The sequence below is a fragment of the Oryza sativa genome, chromosome 11, assembly GCF_034140825.1.
Source record: "Oryza sativa Japonica Group chromosome 11, ASM3414082v1".
In the NCBI taxonomy this organism is placed as follows: domain Eukaryota; kingdom Viridiplantae; phylum Streptophyta; class Magnoliopsida; order Poales; family Poaceae; genus Oryza; species Oryza sativa.
Window position 1 is genome coordinate 3,143,234 of NC_089045.1, and position 11,520 is coordinate 3,154,753.

At 40.7% G+C, this 11,520-nt stretch overlaps 1 protein-coding gene across 2 annotated transcripts; it reads left to right on the forward strand.

Annotated features, from left to right (window-relative positions):
- The first annotated feature begins 1,954 nt into the window (after positions 1-1,954).
- On the forward strand, positions 1,955-6,136 carry LOC4349867 (tubby-like F-box protein 13). 2 transcript variants are annotated; one of them, NR_186755.1, is made up of 5 exons: positions 1,955-2,251; positions 2,560-3,036; positions 3,234-3,321; positions 4,829-4,961; positions 5,060-6,136. NR_186755.1 is itself a non-coding variant. In NM_001423163.1 (5 exons), exons 2-5 carry the CDS (start codon positions 2,693-2,695, stop codon positions 5,811-5,813), a joined length of 1,323 nt encoding a protein of 440 aa, NP_001410092.1. In that variant the 5' UTR covers positions 1,955-2,251; positions 2,560-2,692; the 3' UTR covers positions 5,814-6,136. The 2 variants fall into 2 exon arrangements, 1 of the variants encoding a protein (NP_001410092.1); NM_001423163.1 differs by having other exon boundaries at positions 2,560-3,040.
- Positions 6,137-11,520: the final 5,384 nt, after the last annotated feature.

Here is an 11,520-nt window from a genome sequence, read left to right on the forward strand (position 1 = left end):
TGCTGTAATATCACATTTTACCACCTTCGTTTTACAGTAATCATGTCATATTGGCGTATATGGCTGTTAGTTTTGACTTTTGACCAGGCCTTGGTGGGCCCGGGATGAGAGCCATCGCCGAGATGCAGAACGGAGGACCATACACAGTGACCCTGCAGCATCATCGGCAGTACAGTACGTGCTGCCGGGCAGAGAGAGCGTACGGAAAATTCGACCGCATAATTGCAATAAATGTACTCCCTCCGTCCCCGTAATATAAGGGGTCCCCTAATATAAGGGTACTGTTTGACTACTCGTATTATTTAAAAAATTTGTACAAATATAAAAAATAAAAAGTTGTGCTTAAAGTGCTTTGGATAATAAAGTAAGTCACAAATAAAATAAATAATAATTCCAAATTTTTTTAATAAGACGAATGGTCAAACAGTGTAAGTAGAAAGTTAAAATTTGTTATATTATGGGACGGATGGAGTAACACAGCGCTTCCGTAACTCGCAATTTGCAAACGATTTTTTTTACATACACCACCATCTTTTTGCTATGGATGCAGAACGTCTGCAATGCTGATGCAATAGCAGAAGCTGACAACTAATGCATCAGCAGCACTACACAGATAATCCCATTGTTTCGCTATGTATGTTTATAAACCAATTTTGAAAATTTAAAATTCAAATTTGAAGTTTATTTTATGGTTTTATCATTGTAGTTTATTTGGCAGTATTTACTTTTTAAATTGCTAAAAATACGTATATAAACTTTTCATCTATAAATTATTATTTGGTTGCTAATAAGTAATACAAATATGCATAAATATAAGCCAAATGATGACTCCGATAATTTAATCAACATATATGTCCTGTTGTATTGGAGCAAAAATGATTATCATATTATTCATGTCGTTTTCTTATGTCGTTTTTATTAGATAGTAATACTTTGAAATTTATAGGTTTAAATCAACAGTAGGTCAATACTGCAAATATATTTACCGTATAACAATTGTAACATTCAATACTAAAAATGCTTTCAGACTCTGATTTTATAACTACTAAAAGCATATTTTGAAAGAAAATCAACAGTCAAGTTTTAATTGTGAATACTCTTAAAATTAAAATACTCCGAAGTATCCAAAGGTATTTTGGGATAATATCTTTGAAGTTTTTCACGAAGATAAAAAACTAGATTATCCTTTATTATTGGCAGTATCCAGATAAATAATTACCTTAGTTGATATAAGAGGTGACGGTGTTACACCTACAAATACAATGTTTAAAAGACTAAGGGGGTGTTTAGATCCAGGTGTATAAAGTTTTGGTGTCTCATATCGCGTATTATATAGGGTATCGCATGGGGTGTTCGGGCACTACTAAAAAAACTAATTTCAGAATCTGTCAGTAAACCGCAAGACGAATTTATTAAGTCTAATTAATCCATCATTAGCAAATGTTTATTGTAGCATCACATTATCAAATCATGCAGCAATTAGGATTAAAAGATTTGTCTCGTAAATTAGTCGCAATATGAGCAATTAGTTATTTTTTAGCCTATATTTAATACTTCATGTATGTGTTCAAACATTTGATGTGACATGATGTAAAGTTTTGGGATGGGATCTAAAACAATGCCTACAATAATCTTCGCTTTATCACATCTCGATGTATGTATCTAACTTTATTAAATTCTAATATATTTGATTGTTTCAAAATAAAGTCTTTGCGGCGATAAATGGGTGGGGGAAGTTATGTTATTTTATGACGGAGGGAATAATAGAGAAATGATTATATCTTAACATAAAGTTTAAACAAATCAAATACTTCATCTGTATCACGATATAAGTCATTCTAGAATTTTTCACATTTATATTGGTGGGAATGAATATACACACCACCGCACCGTATGAAGTAGGGACCACGACACGTTAAAATAAATAAAAAGAAATCCCAAACACTCTCGCCTCGTCTCCTCTCACACCACACGCCTCGCATCGCATCCCCACCTCCGCCGATCCCGCCGTCTCCGGCCATCTCCGCCGCCGGCAACCACCACCACCTCCTCCTCTTCCCCTCTCCCCCTTCCGCCCAATTGGTTGCCCCGACCAAACCCTACGCGCGGAAGGGCTCGCTCGCTCGATCCGGTGCGGGCAGCGCGCGCGCGGGGCTCGACGCGGGCGGCGACGGGGGGCGGGCTCGATCCGGCGGAGCAGTGGGCGCTCTCTTCCACGATGCGTCTACCCTCTTCGCGCGAGCACGACAAGGTTTGCAGTAGCAGAGAATTTTGTTTCGTGTTTATCGATTGGGCATCTTCGGCGCGGGAGACCGGGGAGTAGGTTGGTAGGTAGGCTTGCCGAATCCAGCATTTTCGCGTGCCCCCTCGTAGCTTCCGCCCTGCTACTGCTGCTGCAATCGGTGTGGAGAGAGATAATTGGGGGCATTGTGACCTGCATTCCCGCAGGGCAGGGGCAACGTCGCCATCGTGCGCGGCACCGTCGTCTAGTCTCCCATCTTTTTCAAGAAAGAATAATCGAAGATTAATCTTGACCAATTCAATTCATTTGTGCTGCAGGTTCTTTTTGCGGGGTCAACAATAATGAGGAGAATTTGAGTTGGTCTGGAATTACTCTGGGATGTTATCATTGGCGAAAAGTATAGATCCCTTTTGGTAGCTGAGGAGAGATCTCAATTTTTTCAGAGAGTAGATGTCGTTTCGCAGCATCGTGCGCGATGTGAGGGATGGATTTGGGAGCCTATCGAGGAGGGGATTTGAGGTCAGGATTCTGGGGCATCGCAGGGGGAAGTCTCATGGTGCTGTCCATGAGTTGCATGACCCGGTGCCTGTAATCCAGAGCAGCTGCTGGGCTAGCTTGCCTCCGGAATTGCTTCGTGATATCATTGAGAGGTTGGAAGAAAGTGAGGCTACATGGCCTTCTAGGAAGCATGTGGTTGCTTGTGCGGGTGTCTGCAGAACATGGAGGGAGATGTGTAAAGAGATCGTCAAGAATCCAGAGTTGTGTGGGAAGATCACCTTCCCTATTTCTCTGAGGCAGGTGATCATGCAAATTGTGTTGTTTTTAGTTTTATATCCTTTACAAGCAATATCAGTTCGTCCATGTTAGGTGCTTGTCCTTCAACATATTGTTGGAATTTCGAAACACAAAAATAGAAAGAACACCCACATATTGCAGGATTACCGTTTGCTTATATGCTAATAAGTTCATGTTATTCCGCTTCTATGTACAGCCTGGGCCACGAGATGGAACTATGCAGTGTTTCATTAGGAGGGATAAGTCTACGCAGACCTACTATTTGTACCTCTCTCTTGGCTCTGGTATGTTACTTGTTACATCTCATATGCTTTATGTTGTATGCGCCTATGTACCAGAGCCCATATTTGCTTCTGCATAAGAAGATTCATATGTAGTTGTATATACTTGTGAGCTGCTGAATGAGTGCATATATTCTGCCAAAACTATGCTTGTATTGCATAGCAAATGAAGAGCTGTTCTTTCTTATAGCCCTTGCATAGGGTAGATGGTGCCTTGGGATGGTAATTGGTGCCATGTTTATCATTTGACATGAATATGCTAGAAACATATTATTCCTTATTTGTCATTGTCTATCTTCCACAATCATGCACAAGCGAACTTGTGAACAGATCATTCAGCATTCCTTGGCTTTCATACAGTTAAGTTAGGTTCTTTATAACTACAATTCTGTAATAAGTTGTCTCATTTTTGTAACCAAAATAATAGGATACAGCACACAATAGTTGTTATGTATAATTAAGTGCTATTTTTTAGTATTGTATACCTCTGTCATGCACTTGTTCTACTGTTTTACCTGACCTATACCACTTGGTATTTACTACTTGACTTGACAATCTGGAAAAAAAGTTGACCTGATCCATGATAATGTCAATTAAGCAACAGTACACTAATAAAATATATTCCCGTTGTTATGCACAAGTAGGTTGTTCTCTTGAGATTGTTTGCATTCGAACCACTTCAATAGTTCAATGACACCCATATGGTGCGAGTATATTCACAAGTGGGACTGGTTCTGTGCAATTGTAATTTGAGCTGCTGTGTCCTTTGCTTGATTGGAATTGCATGCTATCTGTTTGCTGTGTCCATGTGGGTGTGCATCTGTCATTGTTGGTTTCCAATTATAGGTAACATAGTGCACATCAGATACAAAGGGCCTCAAGGCTATACTGTTGTGCACGCATGCATCGTGAGAATGAGGCGATGAGCTCAGCGTGCTTGCATTGAGCTCCTAGCTGCACAAGCTCTGCCATCGGCCGGCACGGGCCTCAAAGTCGACCACTGCTAGCCCTTTGAGCCCTGTTGTGCGAACTCAATCCTCTTCTGTTGCCTTGCGTCCGCCTGCTAGTAACATCAAGTGAGCTTAGCTAATTGCCGACTAGATATATTAGGAAATGACGACGAAACAAAATAGGAGGGAATCTCGGGATGAGATGTATGGAAAGACATTTACTAATTTTATGTGTGTAAATGCAAGACATATTTGAGCTGCTTTGATGTCGGCATATGTTCTTAACTTCTCATAATATTTTTATGCACAACGAATTAATATTATATGGTGGAAACCGTTGTTTGTTTGTTATTTTTAATCGTCTTATGAGTTGTACCGTTTTAATATGCAAGCATTGTCATTCTTTTACTTCAGTATGTCTTGTGTGTCTGACCCACCTAATTTTTGCGCGTGCTCCGTCACTGGTGCACATATATGTTTTGTTTCCTTGCTGGAATACTTTTAGTATTTCAGTACCAGCATTTACTAATTTTAGATGTTTTGATTTCCCTTTTCTGCAGCTGTGCTTGTTGACAATGGCAAATTCCTTCTATCAGCAAAAAGAAACTGGCATGCAACATGTACAGAATATGTGATATCTATGAATGCTAACAATTTATCTAGGTCTACCAACACAAACATTGGAAAATTGAGGTATTAACCCGAAGAAACTACAACCTTATTTCAGAACTTACCCCATTTTAATCTAAAAATTATTGCTGCTGCTAATATGTCTCCATTTTGAATTGTAGGTCAAACTTCCTTGGCACAAAGTTTGTAATATATGATACCCACACTCCGTACAATGCAACTAGTGATTCACAGTCAGGGAAAACAAGCCGAAGATTCTCCAACAAGGGAACAGCAAAGCATCCCTGCAGCACATATAGCATAGCAAACATCTCATATGAGCTAAACGTCTTTGGAACTCGGGGTCCTAGGCGGATGTGCTGTTTAATGCACTCCATCCCTGCCTCATCTCTTGAGGCTGGTGGGACTGTTCCTAGCCAGCCGGATAGCATCCTTGCCCATTCCCTCAATGAATCCTCCTTTAGGAGTGTCTCCTTTTCGAAATCGTCCGTTATGGACCATTCCATGCATTTCAGCAGTGCTCAGTTCTCTGACATCTCAATTGGAGATGGCCCAAGGATTGGGGGCCGGGTATTGAGCGATGATGAGGAGTGCAAGGAGACACCTTTGATTCTCCAAAACAAGGCTCCAAGATGGCATGAGCAGCTACAGTGCTGGTGCTTAAACTTCCGGGGCCGGGTAACTGTTGCTTCTGTCAAGAACTTCCAGCTCATCGCAGCCACGCAGCCTGCTGCGGGAGCCCCAACTCCATCACAGCCTGTTCCACCACCCCCACCAGAGCATGATAAGGTCATACTGCAATTCGGGAAGGTTGCCAAGGACATGTTCACCATGGATTACCACTACCCGCTCTCAGCCTTCCAGGCATTTGCTATCTCCCTGAGTAGTTTCGACACCAAGCTGGCCTGCGAATAGAACTTCCAGGCAGGCCAGAAACATCATGGATGCTTCTTATTTGACGCCCTGAGGGCATGCCCCTGGATGGAGCTGACCATCCCCAAGTTTAGCCTGGGACGCCGTTCTGTTGTATGTTACTGATGATGTGTTAACTCAGAAACACCCAAGCAACAAAAGGCAAATTGTTATTTTAGCATTTAGCTTATTTATTCTGATTTTGCTTTGTAATTGAATGTTATCTTTATTTCTTTTTGACCCATAGCTCTCTCTATAACAGGTATTCTGTATGTGCATCGGATAATTTTCGCAGAATTCATTTGACTGTTCTCCAGTGATTTATTAACTGAGAAAGCTAATAATTTGGTGATTCAAGTCCACATGATTTCAGTTGTGAGGTGGATAATTGTACCTTGTATTAGGCTCAAGTAGTCCAGTGTCACCATCAGAAAGCGCATACTATGTTTGCTTCCAAGAGTGACCAATAGTTAGGCTTTTGCAACCCAAATCATGCAGATCTTATCACGGCAGGCACTAAAATAAACCGATCTTGTACAATCCATGTAAGCCTGCATCTCCATCCAAATAAAGATTCGAAAGTGACTTCCTATTTTAGATACAGTGCTTCTCTTTCTAGAGTTAGGTGGCCAGAAAGGGACAGTAGAGGATACAACATCTGCTTCTATTACAATCAACTTTTACCGGTATAAAAAAAAAAGGTGGCTTTACCCTGAATTAAGGTGAAATATATCTTGTTTAGATCAGGAGGTATCTAGTAGCAGTGACTGAACTGTCAAATGTAATCGATCAACTTGGCAAGCATGAACACATTTCCTGCAGCCCAAGAAATACTAAAGAATTGGGACCAAAAACATCAATTCAGATAGTATATATTCCTATCACTGAGAGCGAACCATTCTGATAACTGAGATTACTGACCGCCTCATTCTTTCGCTTATGCTTAAATTCTTATCTTTATGGCTTATTAGAAAACAAATAATAATTTATGAACACAACTTTTGTACAGGTGTCCCTACCAGTTCAAAAGCAAATCCTGTAAAATAAAACTATGGTGAAAAAAGCATAAAATTGATTTCAAAATTAGTTTTTAAAATACAAAATTTGACTTATAAGCTTAGGCGAAACGATAGGGTTGTGTGAGTGAGGCCATGAAGCATCCATCCACTTTAGGAGAGAAAAAAGAAAGAAAGGGAACCAGCAGATGCTCCCTAATGAATGCAAACTTGATGTATCCTGAATTCTTCTTGATTCCCAAGCAAATGAAATGACGACGTGTCAGTACTCAGTACCAGGTACTGTAGGTATTTTATCTGATACTCTTAGTACTCAGGTTCAGTGCATGTGTCTCTGCCTATATACAAGTGCCAAGTGTGTGTGTGGTCAGGCTTCAAGTCTGAACTTTTTTCTCTGGTTGAAATTAGCTTATGGTCTGAACTTGTTCAACGAACAACTACCACCGCTACTGGTATCGCATGGTCAACACTTCAGCTGGAATTTTGACCGGTTCATGAGACCAGGTCCATCTGTACGTTCCCTTTTATTTTCACGTATTAAGAGTATCAGATATTTTTCTTCGAATCCATTACTATGTTTACATTATTAATTTTATAGTGAATAATTAAATTCCTACTTGAGTGACGAAATTTAAAATCCCCCTTGTCAAAACTCTATTTTTAACACATGACTAGTTAATTGCCCGTACATTACGATAAAAAAAATTATTTTCACACACAACAAGTAGAATTATGTAAAAAAGCATAACTTCCATGATGGGATATATGGAAATGTACCTCTAGTTGTTTGGCTTCTATTGGTTAGTTTGGCTTCTATTGGTTGTGCCTAGCTTTCCACAGCTAAATTTGTCATAAGTATGGGGCTTTGCCATACAAAATTTGGGCATATGGCCAATAATTTGTTCATCACAAGTATGGTAATGTTTGGCTATAAATTGTATCTATGATATGTGGGTCTATAAAGTAGTAAAATGTGACTTGCCACAATTTCAACAACCAACCAAACACTAACCTAACAAACTACAACTAGTCTAATAGTATTTGGTTTGGCAATATGTGACATGTAACCAGACAGATCCATAGGCTATTTTATGATCCTGTGTTCAACAGGTTTAAGGTTTTCGTGAAGAAGTGTAGTTAAGGTTAATTTTAGGACGGAGATAGTATATGTTAATGCTAAAGTAATATATGGTAACAAACTATTGCATAATTTAAGAGTAAAATGCACCAGCGGTCCTTAAACTTGTCAAGAGGTTTCACTTAGGTCCACGAACTTGCAAAGCGCACATCGAGGTCCCTAAACTTGGTTTATTGTATCATCTCGGTCCAAAGCCGTGTTTGACCGTGGTCTTGCCTACGTGGCACGCCACGTGGACGATGACATGGATTTTTTATATTTTTTTTCTCCCTTCTTACTTCTTTTTTCTCTTTTATGAAAAGACGATGACATGGACGATGACGTGTGCGAGGCATTTTCGTCTTTTCGACAAGGAAGAAAGAGAAAAAAAGAAGGAAGAAGGGAGAAAAAATAAAAAAATTCTATCGAAAAGACGAAAATGCCTCGCACACGTCATCGTCCATGTCATCGTTTTTTCATAAAAGAGAAAAAAGAAGGAAGAAGGGAGAAAAAAATATAAAAAATTCATGTCATCGTCCACGTGGCATGCCACGTAGGCAAGACCACGGTCAAACACGGCTTTGGACCGGGATGATACAATAAACCAAGTTTAGGGACCTCGATGTGCGCTTTGCAAATTCGTGGACATAAGTAAAACCTCCTGACAAGTTTAAGGACCGCTGGTGCATTTTACTCCATAATTTAACCTATGTTTAATAAGAGCAGATACAATTAATAATGGGCAGTAGTAGTTCCACGTAGGATTTTGTGATGATCTGGAGGAGAGAGGGGAAGAGAGAGAGAGAGATAGAGACAACGACTAATTTGTTGTCGGGCTGCATGCGCCGCTTGAGGAGTTTGTGGGGCCTACCTAGATGGAGAAGCATCGGCCATGCCTTGCGTTGGCCTGCCTCCGTTGCCAACTCCCGCGGCCACCAGACCGCTGCCCTTAGACTCACAGGTGCCGACGCACAGCCGCCGCTGTCTCCCACATCCGCTGCACGGCCCCCGTCATCCCTCGCCTGCACGGTTGCCGCCGTCTTCCGCCTCTGCAGCGCGGCCCGGCCACCGCTATCTTCGACGCCCGCCGCACGGCCACCGCCGTCTTCCACCTCCACTGCCATCTCCTGCGTCTGCCACTGCCGTCTTCCGTTGTCGGTGACAGCGAATCGAAGCTAGCTCAAGAAAGAAGAAGACATGAAGACATGAACTAAGGGGATAGGAGGGAGAAAGAGAATGTGAGGTAGGAGAAGATGGTGGGTCCCACAAAACAATAAAATATTCGTGTTATAGTATTTCTATTGTAGACATTAGCTACACTGCTTACTATAGATGTCATGGCTATTTTTTTGAAGCCAACAGCGGGCTATGTTATTGACCTTGCTCTAAGCATGTCAAAATTGGCCGGTAGAAGGGACACTAAACAATGTACATAGACTGTGTTTAGTTCGTGTGCCAATTTTTTTTTAAAGTATACAAACACACATTTGAAGTATTAAACGTAGATTAATAACAAAACAAATTACAGATTCCTCTTGTAAACTGCGAGATGAATTTATTAAGCCTAATTAATCCGTCATTAGCAAATGTTTACTATAGCATCACATTATCAAATAATGGTGTAATTAGGCTCAAAAGATTCGTCTCGCAATTTACAATCGGACTGTGCAATTGGTTTTTTTTTCGTCCACATTTGATGCTCCATACATGTGTTCAAACATTTGATGTGACGAAAAAGTTAGAAGTTTGAAGAAAAAAAGTTAAAATCTACTCGAAACATAGCCATGGAAGCAGGGGTTACCTTACCGCCGATAACTGCGCGGTTACTGCGGTTACCGGGCTTATCACGGGGTACGGTAATATAAATACCGCGGTAACCTCCTTAAATTCAAATAAGTTTAAAAAACAATTTAAATTTTTGATAAATTTTACACGGTTTTATACAGTGGTAACCGTGCTTACCGCCGGGACGCGGTAACCCCGGCCACAGTGGTTTGGGAGACCCTGCATAGAAGACCACATGTCCATGTCATAATCCATCGGAATGGATGAACAAACAGTAGTGAGTTTGTCCAATTAGAACATGCCGGCTAGCTAGGCATGCAGCACTGAGCATGCAAGAGACAAGACAAGCAACAAGTCCTCTTCCCATACGATGGCAACAGCAAGGCAGGCTTGGATTTGCCTTCCCTCACAAGTCACAACAACAACGGCTGCCGGCCGTGTGTTCCCCGGAAAACCAACCCTTGGCTATGCTATCCTCTCATTCGCTGGTTTACGTGTCCGGCCACGCCACCTGGGCCCACTGGCAGAATTGTTTTCTTGGAGTACTCCCCTTTACACTGGAGTATTTGCAAATTGCAAGCAATGGTTTTGTGACTTTTCTTCTTCTAGAACAATTTAATATGTTTTTTTACCAATCATAAATATTTGCAGGGTATTTGTACACCTAAAATTTAATGTATTGGTGCACAGACCGATTTTAATTTGCTCGGTTTTTGATCGGTGAATCGAGGGAGAGTAGATGAGTTCATCTGGAAACGATAAGGTAAACCCTCGATTAATACGAGACTAGTACCATGTTTGTTAACGAGCCATTTTTTATGCGTTTTGGGTTCTGGCCACCACTTCTCCACGTCATTGTAGTAGCATTTTCAATGCCCCACCTTTGCTTTTTTTGATTTATCGTACCTAGTGTTTTTTTATTTCTTGCATCACCTCTTATTTTTAAGTCAACTCTCTTCTCATGATTTGTGTAGTTAATCTGTGATAAAGGAATTCTCCAAATTAATTCCACAGCTTCAATACTTTAAGAGATGTATTAACCGAACAAGATCTAAAATAAAGTTCCATAGCTTAATACGTTGATTATTGAATCCTGTCTTGAAAAAAGGAGACATATCTGGGAGTATATGAATTGCTCGATCCCAATTATTATTAGACAATAGATGTTCCCGGTGACATTTTCATAATAGAAGTACTTATATATGCTGTTTTTTTTTAAGAAAGAAAGAAAGAAAAAAAAATCCACACCGGCTAATATCGAATGCCACCATCGGTGAAACATTTGCTGATAGTGTGGCTTGGAGAATGACAAAAGTCGTACAAGATCGAGTGGCCAAAAAGCATCGCCGATTTTTTTGTAATTTGACGGCCTACCAAACGTTAGGCACAAGTAGTGTGGATCCCCGAAGATTGATGCATGATTGCGACCACTTCGCCCACTGTTGCTTCGATTAGTACGGGTTACAAAGCGGCCAAGAACTTCAGAACATTCCGATGCAAAACATTAACGGTAATATAAGCACACGTAGATTTAATTTATTTCATAAATAAATCACGTTATTGACTATGTATACTAACATAACCACGATATACGATCTAGACATATATACTAAACAGTAAACCCTGAGCACATCGAATAGATGATACATGGTGAACACATAACGAAAGCTCTGGTTTGTTGTGGATTAGATTGATGAGGAGCAGCGCGCACTGCAGGAACAACGGCGGTGCTGGATGTCCCTAGAGTGTAGAGGAAGACGAGCCGTCGTGAAAGACCAGCAAGCAGTCACGC